This window comes from Pholis gunnellus (assembly GCF_910591455.1).
Source record: "Pholis gunnellus genome assembly, chromosome: 12".
NCBI lineage: Eukaryota > Metazoa > Chordata > Actinopteri > Perciformes > Pholidae > Pholis > Pholis gunnellus.
This window is the reverse complement of record NC_136539.1, coordinates 4,183,840-4,202,719: the sequence shown is the minus strand read 5'-3', so window position 1 is coordinate 4,202,719 and position 18,880 is coordinate 4,183,840. Positions and strand designations below refer to the sequence as shown.

The 18,880-nt window shown below is 44.0% G+C and overlaps 1 protein-coding gene across 1 annotated transcript in view; it reads right to left on the bottom strand.

Moving 5' to 3' along the window:
- Nucleotides 1–13,488: 13,488 nt before the first annotated feature.
- The window catches only part of dachd (dachshund d), an 85,813-nt gene continuing 80,421 nt past the window's right edge, over nucleotides 13,489–18,880 (bottom strand). Inside the window, exon 11 of the mRNA XM_079170045.1 lies at nucleotides 13,489–15,120. Within this exon, the coding sequence (XP_079026171.1) occupies nucleotides 15,083–15,120 (38 nt within the window). The 3' untranslated portion in view covers nucleotides 13,489–15,082. The remainder of the gene's footprint in view (nucleotides 15,121–18,880) is intronic.

Below are 18,880 nucleotides of genomic sequence, written 5' to 3'. Positions count from 1 at the left end.
ATTAGACAGTGAGTCATCGTAGCTGAGTAATAACTATGTAGTGTCTTACTCAATTAGACAGTCAAGGCACCATAGCTTTTCTCTGAATGGTTATCCATGGACAATCAATTGCAAACAGAACTACATACATTGTGTTATACTGTGCAATTCAGATTCAGGTTGTTGTTTTTTTTTAATGTTTTTTTTCACAATTTTATAAGAAAATGCAGTTGAGTTCCCACAGAGATAAGTTAATGTAATAGTGGTAAGAGCATAAACAGCACTGGGAGTCCATGTGGTTCTTGGTTGGTTTGTACAGCGGTTAGACTGCGGGATGTAACGAGGTGAAGTCCCGCTGCTTCCAGTGACCACCATGGGACCTTATTTTGGAAAAAACATGTGTATGGTAGCTAACGGTGAAATCACAAATAACTTAGTGATCCCATTTGAATTCCGCCATGAATTACAGATATGATGTAAAAAAGAAAGTCTTTAAAACACCTAAAGGTTGCGTAAGTGACGTCTCTCGCCGAAGTTTGTTTCATAGCAGGATGTACTCACACCATCAACGGGTCTCGCCCGTTCTCTCGCTTCCCAGCTGACAAAGAGAGTCGCTGGATAAAACGCATCAGGTAAGATAACGTTACATTTGTGCGTGGAACTTAGCTAATGGCCTTTTTGGTGACATGCATCGTCTCATAGTGCAAGACGAGAGATGTAGGTCACTGAGCGGTTTCACACAAAACTAAATGATACAACTAACCTAAAAACAACCTGCAACTTTCTTGACTTGCAAAATCATCTTTTACATTGACAAATATATGTTGAAACCATGTTACAATTCAAAGGGGATACAAAAATGATTTGTCTCTTGCAATTGTCTACCGTACATACTTTCCAAAACATGTGTGGCAGTCTGATATAAGGTCCCATGGGGGGCACCGGAAGGGGAGGGACTCTTTCCAGCTGGGCTAGATTTACACTGTGTTTAATAAGAGGAGGCAGACTACAAGATTTTCATCTCACATGGAATTCTGGGAGCTGCAGTTCATCACATGATGATAGGTTTCTCGGCTGGGGGACTACAAGTGGATTTATAACCAAGAGGTCAAAGGTCAAATGAAACATCAGAGGGTCGTCTATCTGTCCCACCTGTTAGACATCAAAGGAAAACCAGCCACGCTGCTCACAGCAACTGGCATTTAAAACAATTAAGTTTCCTGTCAAGTCCCTGTGATGAATTATCCGGAAGCTTTACCCGCTATAATTCTAAATCTTCCCAACAAGTGCCTTTGTTGTAGAGAAATTAATGAAAACAAGATTGTCTTTCATAGGAGCTGATCTAACAGCGCGACAGCCAGCTGCTCATCTTTGGGAATAAAAAACAGTCAGCATTAAACACAGCCCGCACAAAATACTTTTTTTTCTTCTTTTTTTTCACCACTCGTGTGGAAAACAAATCAGGCGGCGAGTGCAGTGGCCATCTGTTTTGTTATTTGATATGTGTGAATACATGTTGTAATGACTTTGTTTGTGAATCACTCGGCGCGGCAGAACACACGAGAGCTCTCGAAGTGCTGGAGTGTTCAAAGCTAATCATATAATTGGACACAATAGTCGATGACAAATGGAGACGCTTGGAGCCAGCCAGCTGGGGAAGTGAATATGTAATCATTGTAAAATCATATCATTTTTGCATATTTGAAGACAGCTTAATAGAGTTTGCGTGTCAGCACACTATCAAATGATGATCAGAGACAGTGCTGCTGTATTTGTTTTTCTGAATACTGGAGTGCTTTGTTGGACTACTTATCTTTATCGTGATTAAAAGGGTTTCTTGAGAGTTTCTGTCTTTTTCATGTTCATTTATGTTCCGTGCTGAAATGTTGAAACAGATATCGGACAAACGAAATGTGGCAGTGAACAGCCTGCACCGGGGGTACTTTCCTCAGGTGCCAGGAGCTATGTGTAAAGATAGTGGGGTAGCTCCACTATATAGTAAAATATAAATTACAATTAAAATAAACTCACACATTGAGTTAGCTGTACTAGTACGTGTTAGAAGTCAAAACAGTTCTAAAACAGATCTAAAATGATACATGGTTGCAACAGATAGCTAATGGTAATGGATAAATCCTTTAAATAGTTGGCACAAGGTGTTGGATAAACAGTGGAAATAGTTAGCTCAAGTATTAGATAAATTATCCAAATGTCTAGCTCCATGCCGCTCCAAGTTGTAGAACTACAAATGCAAACTTGACCAAACCAACCTAAATATCGACAGTTAAATTGTATTAAAATAACATACAATATCCTTTTGTTGAATGCAGAGTGTTTAAGGTGCAAGATCCGAGATTGGGAGCATTTGAATTGCCTCTCCACGGCTCTCAAGGTGGCAACGGCGAGCTGGCGTCTCTCAGCTAACGGTGCTAACAGCGTTAACACTACAAACTATGGCTAAAGTACTGACAGAAGCTACCTGTGTTTACCTGTGTTTACCTGAGGGGTACCCGGAGGGTGGATATGCTTACCGCGATGACGCTGTCGGTCGGGGCGGCGGTGACAGCTGTAACCTTCAAATGACAGCAGAGTAGCGGCAGTGAGCTAGCAAGTGAGCTAACCAGTGGGGCTAGCTCACACGCATTAATATGCACTATAAGGCATGCACAGCCGGACTGGCTATGTCAGCTCGGGAGACAACACACCAGAGGTACAGTGACTTCATTCTCTGCTCAGGTAGACATTACTCCACTAGATCTTTACATAGCTAACACTTGTTTACTGCTATATTACTGATCACGTTGTGAAATACAGCCCATTTAAATAACATTCAGTTAAAAACCAACTAAAGTGAATCTATCTGGAACACGATGGGTGAACGTATCCAAATACAATTGTGCATTTTCCTACAAAAAACGGCAACGCATGTACATTTCTGCTCGGTACATGCATACAGTATTTTAAAATAAACTTGTTAGAGAGTTAGGTTTAGGCAACAACACTACTTGATTAGGTTTAGAAAAAGATAGTGAAATACCATAGACTGGACGTAGTCATCATGACGTCACCCATTGGTGGACTGCTGTTTTGAAGCCTCGAGTTTGGTGAATTCGCCGTGGCCATGTTGTTGTTTTTTGCAACTTGATGAACAGAAGTTACCATGGAATGCGGAGGAGTTACGAAGAGATACCGTACACGTCTCTGGTAGAGTCAGAGACCTGTCAATCACAGTAAGCCCGCCCTAAAGCCAGTGGCGGGCCGTCAGGGCCTGCAAAGCCTTCTCTGCTGGCCTAAACAGAATCACAAAGTTATAGCTATTTTATAATTTAATATTTTTTCTTAAATACATTTCATTTTTTCTTATATGTATTATAATTTATAAAAATATTTTTTCCCATTATCTTATTTTCTCATTGCACAGCTACTGTGCTCCTCAGTTGCTCTGCTTCAGTGCAGCTTGTTTTAAGTAGAGCTTTTATCCAATCAGATTTCACCTCTGTGTCTCTAGGTAAGAAGAGAGGCCCCAGGCCTGCAGACTCACAAGTGAATCCATGTGCAGGTTAAGTGAATGGGGACGATATTGTTGATTGACATAGTCTTCAACCAATCAGAGCGGTTTGCAGGCCTAGTTACGTCAGCATTACTGCAGCTCAGAGTCAAGATGCCTCTCTGCCGCAAGGTGCATAGTGTGCTGTGATTGGTCAGTGGGCGGGCACGTGACTATGTGCCTGCGAAACATATGCTTTCTAGCAGAGCTTTGGTTGTAGCAGACAGAGTTCAAGTGGAAATATATGAAAGACATTTTACCTAGCTTTGTTTTTTTAATATCAAATGGCGGAAGGAGGAGAAACGGATTTAGTGGCGGAGTTACTGGGAACGCTTTTCTCAAGAAGGACATTTCTGAACAAACTGGACAGTAAGAAACGACCCCAAAGCTAGCAGCCCTGACCCAGCCAGGAAAAGGATTTGTATGCAGCGTAGGAGAAGCGTTGCACATGTTATGGCTGTGAATGTGTTTCATTTTAACTGAGCGTCGGTACTTTTGGAGAGACTCTAGTGGATCTTCAACTCAACGACCACGTTCGCAGGGAAACAGCTCCACAACCACAGCCCGCCCTTCGCCGGTTCACGGCCGAAGACGACGACCGAACGGCGGTCGAAGACGACCACCGAACGGCGGCAGAAGATGGACAACCGACCGGCGGCGGAAGACCGACAACGACCGGCGAAATACAACTGGGGAGGCTCGACTGGCGTCGATGAATGGAGAAGGACTTCTTACTGGAACTGATGTACTGGGATTAAACTCTTTGTCAACAAAGAAAGGAGGATAGACAGCATTTGGTAAGTGAAGTTCGTTTGTTTACCTCTACTGTTACTACTGTTCATTTGTCTATCGTGGCGTTTTTATGAATAATATTTGAATGGCTCGTGCTCATGTGGTGGAATGCGTGGATCCGCTGCAGGTCTGCTGGATTGATTTGTTGCTTTGTTGTCATATGAATATATGCGACTGCTCTTGTGAGTTTGTCATTGTGTTAATTACATTGATTTGGACTATATAGTCCGTTAATGACGCAGCGTCCCGTCATGCTTGTATTCATGTATCTGCACATTTTATTTCATTTGTCAAATGTTGCAGTGTTATGTGAATATGCGGCTTTTACACGAAACAAATAATAACCCGTAGCTGTGACGTCATAATGAGGTTATTAGAAGTGTAGAACAGCACTGAAGGCCCAGGTATAAAATCCACGGCCCGCCACTGCGTACACGTCTCTGGTAGCGTCAGCGACCTGTCAATCACAGTAAGCCCGCCCTTAAGCATACTCTGCTTTATGGTCTGTTTGACTCTAAATGGACCATCATTTACTAAATGAACATCATGTTGTATTGAAGAAGACTTGAAACTAGAGATTTAGACCATAAACTCATGTTTACAATGTTTACTGAGGTAATAAATCAAGAGAGAAGTAGAGTCATTTTCTCATAGACTTCTATACAATCAGACTTCTTTTTGCATCTGGAGGAGTCGCCCCCTGCTGGCCAGTAGAGAGAAGACAAGTTTCAAGACACTTCCGCATTGGCTTCATTCGGCAGAACCGGAGGTCTGTGAAATACTTAGTTAGGTTGAGGAAAAGATTGTCGTTTGGATTAAAATAACTACAGAAGTACCATTACTGTAGTTACTAGGTAACTCTGTAAGTACGCATGTTACGTGACAAATAAATTAACAGTGACTTCTCGTTTCACTTGCGGGACAAACAGCTGTCTCCTGTCTGAAAGATCGCTGTTTGTTGGATCCACCCACCACCCCTCCCGCGCCTCTTGTGTGGGCTTTTGCGATCTTTATATTTCCTCGTTCATGATTACGTGGATAACATAAAGAATTATTTTGTGGGATACTTACAAATTACGACACCTTCTTATTTGTAGGTGTAGCTACTAATGCTGGATAAGAACAGCCTGCGGTGTTCTTGAGTTGTGGCCAGGCAAATAATGTTGGGAAGCCTATTAATTATCATAGCGGCTCAAGCCCTCGAAATACTTTGATGTGACCTAATTTAGCTTATACATGTATACTATAACCTCAAAAACACACAACCGAAGCAGTTTTTTTTGGCCACCCAAATGTGTTGTTGTGTTTGAAACAACAGAAACGAAACATGTCGCAGCTTGGCTTTGAAGCGCGGTCCCGACCACGTTTACTATACCATTAGCCTTCATGTTGTTCCCATTAGAGACTACGAGGACATGAAAGAGAGCCCGTAATGTTATATAGATACTGTACACATCCAGCCTCGCCTGGGCCTCCTCGTCTACTGTACGGCATTAGCAGCAAGCAGCTGCCTGCATTTACATCGTTTAGCGTTTCTCTCAGGGCACTTTAATACACTGAACCTCTCCCCTGGTAAACTTTACAATAGGATGTTGAAGGATACTTCTGGACCGCCATGGGAAATGAGAGGCACATGTGCGTGGATGTAGCGGAGCACCAGTGCCCCCCCCCCCCCCCCCCCCCCCCGTGATGCCGAGCTTAAGGGCTGCACAATAAGACTAATGGATTCCTTTTGCGGACCAAACTAGGCGCATGAGCTATTGTTCTTATCACTGTACAATGATATCTTACGTGCACAGTAGGAACCGTGTGAGGTATTCCTTTCGTGGCTTTGCTTCGTGGTTATCTTTTCCTTTTGGCAGCGGCAGTCTACTCCTGCATTGTCTTTAGTCTCCATTAAAAGGAGATAATCTACTGCAAGGGTTTCAAATGCTACTAAACCGACTCCAATTGACCCTGCAGTCAGCGGAGAACAGGAGAAGAAGAGGAAATGTATGGCCTTGATTACAGCTGTGTCTATTTTAGCAGATTGTTCTGCTGCTGATTCACACACACACACACACACACACACAGACAGCCACCATTAGCACGTATAAATAATGTAAGGCCCTCATCTCTCTCTGTTTTTTATTTTTTTATTTATTTTTTTCCAACTCTCTACTCAGCTAAGTGCCTGCATGGAAAACCTTGGCCTCCTCCTTGTCAGGTTCTCCATAGATTAGTATAAGATTTATTTTAAGTCTGTAAAGCAGCATGTTCCTGACGAGTGCTCCGCTCAATGCACGTGGGAACGTTTTTAATTGTATCATGCGAAGTGGAATGGAAGCTCCGGTGGGGGACCGCGTCAGGTTGTGTTTAATATTTAATCCGGTCTCAATTCGGTTTCCCGCATGATCTGCGGTATCGTACGAGCGGAGTGAGAAAGCAACATCTCAAGGCGGACACAGAGACACGAGTGAAGACGCCGCAGGTACCGGGACGCCGCCTCGACTCGCTGTGAAAAGCTTGTGAGGACTCCACTTGTGTCCTTCTTCTCTTGCCGAGGCCTGGGGCCATCGTGGCTCTGCGCCCCCAACGGCGAGTGATACCACGGCGGCTAATGCTGAAGAGTGTGCGTCTAAAGAGGGCTGACTGACAAATTCGATGGGAGAGCAGGTGGAGAGGGAAAGGGAAAGGGGGAGGACACGTGTGTTTGTGACGGAGGAGGGAGGGAGGAGAGAGAGAGAGAGAGAGAGAGAGCGAGAGCGAGAGAGAGAGAGAGAAGCCTTTTCACTTCCTCTGTGTGCACCTCACGTTCTCCTGTCCCTGAGCTCAATTACAGGATTGATACTCAGAGAGGAAACTTCATCATGTCATACAGATGTCTTCACCGGGAGAAAAGAGGGAGACGACGCACATGTTGTCATTTAACGTGACACGATTCTGTGCCCGTTCCAAACAAACAGAAGGAGAAACAGTTCGGACTATAGATTTCATTACAGGCCAATAATAACTACGGAGTGCCAGTAAAGAGTGGGAACTCGCAGGGGGGGGGGGGGGGGGGGGGGATACTCACTGACGGAGTAAAGGAACCGGAGGCGGCCATGCCTGTTGGATAGAGAATTTAACAATTCTGCTGAGTGAATTAATCTAAAACAATAACTTGTAAACAATAATACTCTTTCAGCGAGCCATTCAGGCTCCATCATAGTAAACGTTCTTTACAACCCAGACAGCTCCATAAAGTGCTTTAGGCATCATTGGGCACAACCGTCATTAGTCAGTGCCTGTGTGTAAAATCTGAATAAAAAAACCACGGCGTCGGCGATGCGGCGCAGACACAAGCCTGTATCTATTTTACAGTGTTTCATTTCAAACGTGACACAAGCGGAGAAAACGCACTCCGCAAACAATGGCCCTGTTTTGCTTTAATTTGATTAGGTTTTCGTCTCAGTGAATGCCAAGTCCTGTTTTGCCTCAAGAACATATCTCTTAATCACGTTCCATCCAGGCTGCGTCTTTCATCTGAATCTCACAGCCGTGGCTCACGCCCAACTTTATTTCGCTGAAAGGTAGGGGAAAAAAGAAAAAGAAAGAGAGCGCACGTACACGCGCGCACGCACACACATCCAACGAGGGAAGGGGGGGTACAATGACAAAAGCCCGGCTCTCATCTCTGTCACATAAAGTGATGTTTTGTGTTTAGCTGTGTGCGACTGAGGCGTGCATGCGCGTGTGCGTGTGTGTGTGCGCGTCTGTCTGCAGGGCTCAGATCCATGTTGTTTGGTTTGTTTCTCCATTAAGAGAGCTGTAAAGGAGAAGGAACAGATGGCTGCTGGCCCGCTCTGTCCTGCATCCTCTCACAACTGCCACACTTCCCGTGCGTCCATTAATCTTCCCTCACTACTCCTGCAGCACAACTTTATTAAAACAACTCAGGAGAGAGCGAACAACAAGCCTGCGCAGCTGTCAGGAGCAAAAGACAGAACCATTCGTCCACAGAAGAACGGCCTCGGATTCCTGGGCGCATCTGTAAAACAGCTCGGGCAGAATCTGGTCGGCTTTGAAAAGCAGGCTCCGCAAAGCGCTCGCTGTGTAGAGGGGGGGGGCACAATAAATGCTCATTTGAACGCAGCTGGAGCGGCTGTAGTTGCGGAGTTCATAGGCATAGTTTGTCAAACTTAAACATGTGAGGCCCGAGCTCGAAAGCCCGGGACGGACTTCCGTTTCCTGAGAGCATACGTGGGAAACGCTGTGTCGTAGTGATGTTCGGCCTGAGGGATGAAAATCCCATAAACACAAAATCTATAAACTGCTTAGATTACAATTTCTCAGTGTGATGTTTGTTTGTTTTCAAATATTAATAAAATAGTTCCCTGTAAGAGGGAAATCAGAGCGACCTTCCCACAAATCGGCACACAAAGTGAGAGATAAATACCTGCAGCTGCATCACGGGAGGCCTACATTTGTTGTCCTTCTGATTGCTCTCACAGGAGGAAATGTATTGCTATTTTTGGCGGCCCAGTGCAACATTTACATAGGAACGCAGCTCTGTTTAGCCCCTGCACTCTGTGTCCGTAGCAGTCAGCGGGTAAATTGAAAAATCAATTCCAATTTAAATTATTGGAATAAAGAACTCAGGAGCAAGAGATCAAAAAAGAAGGAAGGAAAAAAAAACCTCTTCTTCTAGATCCCCTTTAATTGGAAAGTCATTTCTTCAGGGTATTCTAATGGTTCTGAGGGAAGATTGCGAAAATAAAGTTGATGAGCTGAGGGGGGGGGGGTTAATAGCGCGCTTGTGTTTGTGTGTGTTCGGCTGACCCTGTGTGTTTGCTTTGCTCTGCCACACAGTATTCGGTCTTCCCCTCCCTCATGACAGAGGCGCCAAATGAAGACTAATCCAGAGGGCTCACACACTCAGACAGACACACACACTCCCTCACGCCTGTGGTCACTCGTCTCATCCATCTGCCGTCTGGGGGAGTGTCGGTGGGGGGGGGGCTCTTGGGTCAAACTAAATTAACCATCCCTCGCTCACAATTGTAAAAATGTAATTGAGTTAATACAACCAGCCCTGGTGATTTGGATACTCCTGTGCGCAGAGTAATTTTGTGAAAGCTTGCAGACCCCACTTCAGATTTGAAGCGTCTTCAAAGTCTCATATTGTATTGATGCATCGTGACATAAAGTGGCTCTGTGGTTGTAGCTAATTTAAAAAATGACAACAGGACTATAGTAAGTTATTGATATTGTAAGAACCCTTTTGTGTTCATTTTGTGGATCGACTCCCTTTATTGATATTCACTGTGATGACATAATTCAAATGGTAATTTTATACATTGAATGGTTTAAAATCTCCTTATTTACGAGGCATGTAGAGGGTAGGAACTACTTAAAATGGCAATAAACAATGTTTTTATGTGAAACATGGATCTGATATCCATCACCCGACTGGGCAGTTCCTCAGTTGTTCTGAGCTTCCATTGTTTGGGTTTTACGGCGCGCAACTACTATCGGTAGCTGTGCTTCCGTTAAATTGTCAAGCCAATATTAAGCAAACTTTTGAAAAGTTGCTAATGAAATGTGGATTAGCGGTGTAGTTTGGTGCTATAACCTACGCCTGGCTGTGATCCACCGGTGAAATGGAAGAAGAAGAAGAATTAGAACCCCGACAAGAGACAAATGAAGAGGAGTCTTCAGGAATGTTTTGTCGATTGGGCAAGTTTTTCATTGTTTTTCATTGTTCTTTCATGTCCGAAGACGAATACCAACATTCACACGTATCCGGGATGGCGACAGCAGAAACAGTTGATAAGTAATGTGATTTAAGACGTCTTCATAATCCACTTAGTGCATCAACTCTTTTTCAACAACAGTAAAAACTACCTCAAGTGAGCATAAAAAAAAAAGTTGGCAGTTGAGGAAGGTTTATCGAATTTTGCTGTTTTTGTTCATTCGTTTTTGTTCGGCTACAACATGCAGCTTTACAGACAAAAAGCTAGAAAGAAACACTGTACTTTGTAACCAAGCACCAACTAACAGACGAAGTCAGCAACTAGCTGCTGAACATAGAGTTTAGCAGCCAAAGCAGCAGATATTTACTTCAGGAGGTGGTGATGACCAAATATGGAGCTAAAAGAGATATTGGACTCAAATTCATTGGGTGGCCAGAAACAACTTCAGATGATTGCTAATGTTTGTCAGTGTCTGTTGGATGTGTAGTATTCAACTGTCTACCAACAAGTTTGCCATATCAACTTAAAAAGTCATTTTACTCTGCGCACAAAGCTAGCTGTAGGCAATGAACTAGCATGGCAGAGCAATGCATCTTTACAAATAAAAGAACATGTATTATCATTATATATAGTTTTAAAGTTTCTGGCAGTCAGTGAAAGTAGAACAAGCTGGACTTGAGCATCCGTTCAGCATTGGTTTACCCGCAGACTGAAACGAGCTACGGTCGCTGTTAAACCATTACAAACTAATACGCTAAACATTTAACCCCCATCATCTCTGCAGGTTTTCTCCCTCTTCACCTCCGTCATCCCTGCTGTTAAACCATCATCACCTCAGTATATCAGTACAAGTGTGAGCCTTAAATTGGCCAGTCACGAGCCGCCCGTTGTATTACATCATGCTCCATGCTATCTTGTGTTACTCGATCTACCTTCCTTTGGGCCCCCCCCCCCTCATGCCAACCTGGTCCGAGACCTTTCCGCGCTGCCTCGTTGACATTAAAGAAGCACCACACCGAGACATTTCCATTCAAGAAACTTGTTGACATAGTTATCGGACATCACAAAGAGCCATGTGTCATTTGGAAAAGGCCTTATGAGAGTAATGGAGATGTTAATGGGCATGTTGGCCCCCACACATCACAAAAGGATGAGAGGATATGAACACGCTTTGACTGAAAGGAGAGAGAAAGCATGATAAAAATACATTCTCTAGAGGGGGGGAGAGAGAGAGAGAGAGAGAGAGAGAGAGGGGGGAAGCGCTCGGCTCCATTTCCGCCTAAGAAGCGCAGAGTTAAAAGGTGGACCCTGTACAAATGAAACTCAATTTCACGCCACATTATCCCTCCCTGTTCTCTTTCCTGGCTTTCATTTTCATTAAGACCAGAGACAATCATAAATTAATAATTACTGCCGAATGTCTAAGCGCAAGGCCGCCGTCCTAGCCCTCCCCTCGCCTCCGCGGTCTTCCATGTTCGTGCTTGCAAAATGTTAATTTAGGTAATGTGGCCTGGCCCTTGTCAGATAAAACTGTTTTGTAGTTTCGCTAATACATAATGGTCTATCTGATTAGGTGACATTAGTCCTGTCTTTCAGACGATCGGGCCTGCACCTTGCTAATGTCTCTCCGCAGACTCAGGGCACCACTCAGTTATCAAGAGACATGCCGCATTACTGCTTTCACTAAATGGCCATTTCCCGGTCGCGACGATGTGCAAAGGAATTAGCTCGCTTGATGTTAACAATGCAGTTGACACCACGGCGAAGTATGGATACAACTTCTCTCGTGTAACTTTTCTTTTTTGCATCCTTCAAGTAGAAATGGAGTCAGGATGGACGTGACGTTTCTTCGGCTGGTCATGCGAGCGCTAAACAACAACGTGCGATGTGATGTTCGGCGGACCAACGGCGAAAACAAGCGGCGGGATCAGGCGGAATAATCCCGTCTGGGTGATGTCTTCGTGAGCACACGTCAAGCCGAGTAGACGGAGCACACGGCTCAGAATGTGCACTCGGCACCGTGCGCTCCACACAACGCAGCAACACAGCTATAATGCACATTTGGTATTTAAAGTCTCCGTGCCTCATGGTCATATTTTGTACCCAATTGAATTTATTACAAAAATGTGCAGTGATATGAAACATGTAGCTGCGGGGCCTCTTCTCTCAGATGCCGGTGCAAGAAAAAAAGAGGGAAAAAAGGGCATCAGATAGAGAAATAAACAGAATATCTGAGTAACAGCCCACGTCTCACGAGCTCATTGCGGCCGAGCGGAGTGAGTCTCTCGCTGCAGCAAAAAAAGAGGAAACCGATTGAGTCATTAAATGGATAAAGTGGACGTCACGTCAGAGTTCCTCTCACTCCGGAGTGAGCTCAAGTTCGGTGAGGAGCTGAGACAGCCAGCGGTTGAGTCTGAACTCAACCGGAAGCATTGGTCTCATGATTGATTGCCCCATTGTTCGTCATATTGTTCTTTCAAGGTTGATAGAAACTTTAACCTCATTTTTTAAATAAAAAATAAAAAAGAGAAGAAAAGCTTGAAATATTTCAGGCCTTGAATTTCCACAATGCGGCATTGAATTATGCAGCAATCAGTCAATTATTCATCTCCGTGGCTGCGTCACGGCCATGCTTTAAAAAAAAAAAAAAGCATGCAGAGTGGGCCGAGCATGCTGTGTCAACACATTTCACTCAGAATTGCTTACTGGAGAAATTTGTCCCTCAATGTCGATTCCGTGCTCTCTGATGCGTTTTAAGAGCCGTACCTGTAAACCGTTGTTCTGAAATGATCCCCGTGGATAACGGCCATGTCTCCGGAGCGGGAAAAACAAATAATGTCGCTTTGAGAGCGGTCGGGCAGATTATAATTAAAAAACTGAAAAACGAAAGGACGTGCCAAAACAACCTGTCACAGTGTCACATTAACAAAACACAGTTATTTGATAAATAGCTTCATCGTTTGCTCACAACTCCCTGGTAGCTTGTTTAAAGCTAATATTAGCACGCATGACCCTACAGCATGTACAACTGCTTAAAGGGCGGCAGTTTATTCTATGGTGATATATTGTCAATTAGTGTCACACCCTTTGAAGTACACATGAAATTTACAGTGAGCTTGGTCACACCCTCATTTGCATACTTTCTATAGCATTAGCCTACACGTGCAAAAAGCAACACACACACACACATGCAAGTTAAAGACACACTTTGCATCCGCTCAAGTGAAAAAGGAAAGATATCACATTTACTTTAAAGCAAATAACAACATGCTCATTTATTCTTGTACAGCACGCCTGCAGTGGTTTTTATTTATAGGCCGTACATAATCCATAGAAATGAGTTATAAGACGTATGAGAGCTGCTTCCACTTGTATCAGATCATCACGTCTTCTGTATCCAGCTGCATCTGGAAATGTGAAATCAGCGTAAGACTCCTTCCTCAAGGAAATGCGAGCGTCCGGGGCGACACAGTTAACTCACAGAGTTTATCATCAACATGTTAACTTTATTTGAATTTGAAGTACAATGAAGAGATGATTCGAGAAGCTATATATAAGTTATCAGTGACAACAGACCTATAGACACTCCATTGAGAACAAAAAGGAACAAACACATCGTGAACATGGGACACTCCTCCTCCTCCTCCTCCTGATTGTAACACATAAGGTCGAGCTGCTCTGCAGTTAAAGGACTGACATCAGCTGAAGTCCAGGGAATATACACAGGTGGGTTCAGCACCAAAATTCAAAAGTCTTTAGGGGAAAGTAACGAGGATATTATAACTTAGCATGTTCTTTTTTCTCTCTCATCAGGATATCATGAAACACGAAGGAAAGAAAAGTGTCTTTGTGTACGTTCAACAGGGATTCGAGCGATGTCATCAAATGGCATTCAGTCTCCAAAAGTTGCGTCACGACTGATTTGTTTCGCGACATCTTTTTTTACATTTTTTTTTTAAAAAGCTTTGAGAGGTGCTGATTTCGAGTGTGTCTCATGACAAAAGAAAATGTACAGTAAATTCCAAGAAATATTACCTCTGTTACAAAGATTACAGTACTATTGACAGCAAAAGTCTTCCTTTTTGAAAGTGAAATGTTTGATAATTAATGTTTTCAAAATCGCTCTGGGCTCGAGTGAGTCAACCCCAGCGTTTGTTCAGCACAATATAGGATTTATTAAATATCATAATTCCAGGACAAACATTGACATGCCTGCATGCTTTCTCACCAAAATGGCAGCTATAGGAAAGAATGATGGCTCAGAAATAGAAGAAAAAGAAAACTGTAGGTTTATATAAATGTTGGTACTGCTTTGCCTAATAGCTCTACTGCATACACAATACCTCTTAAACGTTATATACACATACCTCGCCGGGCCGCTCGGGTTCGGCAGAGGGAGTTTTCCTATCATTATCATCAGATCTTGTATGTACAACGATGGTAAAAAGGAAACTTGATTGTATTGTCATCTAATTTAGAAAACATGAAAATCAAACATCAGTCTTCTCTTTCGATGAACACATGGATAGATTCACATTTTTTTTTCCCGCGCTCTCTCTCTCTCTCTCTCTCTTGCAAGGTTCATCTCCACGCGTCGCTTCTCAAAATTCAATTTGAAAATACAAAAAAAACAAAACTTCAGTTGAATTTCATTTTTCGAAGCTTTCTCGCTGGCTGAGATACAGTATAAAAATCTTCAGTGCTGTGAATTAACGGGGTTATTACCAACAGTGTACCACGGGTACTTTTTTTTCTTTTTTTTTTACTGTGCTCAATGTGTTTTGTCCTTCGCGTTGGCCAACCTGCTACGTCAAAACCTGCTCTACCGAACTATCTCACGCTGGCCTCTGTGAGAGGAAAAGACTTCTTACTCTACATTCAGACACGAGCTCCTCCAGCATTCCCATCGGAGCAGCTCGACTTCTTCCCTCCACTAAACCAGCCTGAACGAGGGCTCTTGAGAATCTTCACGGGTTTTCTTTTCTTTCCTTTTTTTTTGTTGTTGTTGTTTTTCTGAATGTTTTATTTCCTCCAGCTCCTCGCGGCCTTATCAGTACATCACGGTGGTTTTCAGGAACAGTCTTCCATCTGCAACAGAGGACACACAGGAGCTAAGGATTAGCCAACAGCTAACACGTCCTGCTGACGCAAAATGCACTATTCAGGATGCGAGAGCGTTCGATGGGACGTTAACTTCACAAAATTGTTGCCCTCTGGTCTTTCACTTTCGGCGGCGCTGCCACGGATTCACAAACCCGATTTCAGCTCCAGATTACGTGAGCGGCCGTGACCGATGCCATTAAATGCCGCGTAGTCGCTTAATTCAGAGAAATGATAATGCGCGATGGTGTCAGGTGGAATGAAAACAAGGGGCCGACCAAAGTAGTGGTGCCTTTGTATTTAAGTGCATCGGTTGGGACGTACAAATGTAACCACACTTTTGCATGCATATTTCATACAGGAGCAGCTATGATAACCACACTCCAGGCGTCACAAGCTGTACGCCACACGTGTTACAGACGTCTCCACTGATGCGCCTGTTTGAACACAGTGCTGCACTCGTGATGTAAAGCGCTCTCTTAAGTGACACTTCCTGCGTGGAAATAAGTGTTTATTGGAGACGGCAGACATTCCCCTCCGCCGCGGTATCTCCTGACACCTCCAACCTAACGAGCTTTGTCCATTTTCCAGCGGAAAACGTCTCTCGTCTCGAGCGTTCGCCTGAGCGAGCAGCGCCGCTCCGACGCTGAGCTGGTGAGGAAGCATCTGTTAGGCGCAGCTCAGGAGCACGTTTTGACGTTTATTACCTGCACATTTTGCTCTGCCGCGTGGGGAGGGGGGGGCGATGCCTTTGAGGAGCGCACCTCTCTGTGGCGGTGAGCCTAAATAATTCAACGGTGTAAAAAAAGAGAACCGCGCACAAAGAGGTTCGGCGGCGCCGGTTGTTGGACGTGACGCGAGCAGGACGTAGGAGACGACGCTCAACACGGAGGACACACCTGCTTTACAACGCCTGAGAGTACAACTGGCCCTCAAAGCAGCAGGTTATGTTCTATTATTCAAAAAACATTCTTAGTCACCACTTGTGCTTTAATATCTATACATTTTATCAATTAGTCCTTATTAGTCTGTGTTTTATGTTTTGTCGTGCATGGAGTGGAGACAACAAAGGCTTGTTGTGTGTGTGTGTGTGTGTGTGTGTTTACAGTATGTGTGTGGGAGAGGAGGAGGAGGAGGGGGGATGCACAAACACACAGGCTAATTACCCAGCACTGCCGTAGGTCTCAGAGGCATTGCACTATGGCTGCCTCTATTCAAGCAACAACCAGCGAGTCCTGTGTAAAAGTCATTACAGCATGAATGCAGCGCTACGAGGAACAGACAGGCCGACGAGTGTGGGCCCCCACACAACTCCACACACACACACACACACACACACGCACACACACACACACACAGACGCAACCGCTCTCACAACAAGAGCAGACGATCCCGCGCTCTTCTCGGTCGTCTGTCTACCGGCCTGTGTTTTTTTTCTTCCGTCGGGGCGTTAACGGGAACGAAAGACGATTTGAATCACCTGACGGATGACGACATAGAACGCGTCGTCGAGAGGGGGCGTGTTGTCTCACTGATTCAAATCCGTTTTTTAAAATGCAAATGTTGAAACATCCGCTCTACACACGCGACTCGGAAAAATCTGTGACGCTGTTTTTATGAAAGGCCCGCCTCATTAAAATATGTTAAAAACTTTAGCATTTCTATATTCAAATCAAGATGAAAAGTTCATTAAAGAGAATAAATATTTCATTAGATGCTAAATAAAACAAAGGGAATTTTTTGGCTTCTCTCAGCACAAAATTCCTTTGAAAGATTAATTAATACATGTAAATTATGCAAATTATGCCCATGCAAATATTTTATGAAGACAATTAAGGGATCCATTAATTACAGTCTTTTTTGCTTCAGTGACATTCATTCATTTAATTTTAATTTCACTTTAACTGTTTTGATGTTTAATCTTGCAACAAAGAACTTTATCTCGGCGCGCAGGGGTCGTGTAAACTTGCCGAACACGTCGAGTGGGGAGCGGCGGGGAACCGGAGACGATACTGGGGGGAAGATATTGGCGTGTGCACCGTTGCCAGGCAGTACTGGCGGGGTACGAGGTCCCAGTAGCTCGCCTGCCTGTGAAAAGAGCCGCGTTTCCCTCTTGGACCCGATTCAAAACACTGTAAAAGCAATTAATAAACACAGACTGTGTTAATATCGCAGAATTAGAGAAGTGTGACAAAAGACAAATAGAAATAATTAGTTCTCTAAAATTATGCCCTCATTATTTTTTTTCTCCCCCCCCTCCCCTCTCTCTCTCTCCTTCTCTTTCATTCTCCCTCCATTCGCCTCCCTGAGTTTGGAGTCGAGAATATACCCACACATTCCTCTCGGCTTCCATGCGAGTGATAGGCTTGTTTTTTCTCTCCCCCTTTTTCTGCTTGTGTAATTTATCAACATCATTTTTTTGCCATTCGAGGTTAATTATACAGCGAGGCTCTCGGAGTGGAGCGGAGGAGACATGGGTGGCAGACAAATGCTTCTCTAATTGAACAAAAACAGAAAATACAGCCCGTTATTCAGGTTCCCTCCTCATCCCACTCTTCAAGGCGACCATCAGGAGTGATGGAGAGACCGCGGGAAAGAAATTGATGATATGGCCGCATCGTAGCGTTCCTAACACGGAGAAGATCCCAGAGAATGTGTTTCATTCCAAGCAGTCTTATACATTTAATCAGGACAATGGCTGCTGTCACTATAGAGTGTGAAGCTTTAACACATTTAATTTGACACAATTACACTACAAAGAGGGCCAGCTCTTTATTATTTAAGAAATTATAGTGGTTAAATCATACAAAATTGGTATGAAATAGGAGGCTATAATTAACGCTGTATCTACAAGTTGTCTCTTGAATGGTGACATATGGATTTCCTTTTTTTGGACATCAAACTGGCTCAGATCCCCGCAGTGACTGAATGACATTTAATTAAGGAGGAGTCACCATTTCACTTAGTGCTCTGCCTTTCTTTTTGCCCTTTCACAAAATATCAGTTCAAGTGGACTAATCAAACATTAAAGAGTTAAAGGAGCCCGGCTTGTTCGAGCACGCGGAGAGGAATATTTTCCACGTTTCACGGCGGATTACACGCAGCGGGTTTTTTTCCCCGGGTAAATCGGGGACCCCTCCCACTGATAAGGGCGGTTCTGAGCGGACGCTGCCGAGGCGTATTAAAAAAAGGGAGACGTCGGAGTGATAATGAGGACATTCAACCTCTGCAAGGTGTCTTGTATCTGGGTAAACACAGATAGCAGGCAGCCCACGGAAGGTTATCGCCGGAGCGCCCTTCCCCAAACACATACTGCACCCCCAAGGCTAACAAACAAACAAACCATTAAAAATGTACAAGGCTTATTCATAAAATGGATTGATTTGCCCCGTTTATTGCTATCAAAGGGGGGATTCCGCTGCTTTTTTTGGCGGTTTTATGACTCATTAATGCTTCCTGAGCTGTAAACAAAACACTTCTCTCGCTTCTTTCTCCGCGACGTTTCTGGCTTCGCCGTTTCTCCGTGTCATCTTTTATCCGCGTTCGAAACAAAGATCTGCTTCTGAAAAGCGTCTCGGCCGCCAAAAGTCGAGCAAAAGAGCAATATTATTCCTACAGAAAAACCAATGATCTTGACCTAGTGCTGCGGCCCAGATGGTGAGCTGTATGCCTGAACAGCAGGCACAGTAACACTAATGTTCATAAACTGAAGCCGTGTGTGTGTGTGTGTGTGTGTGTGAGAGAGAAA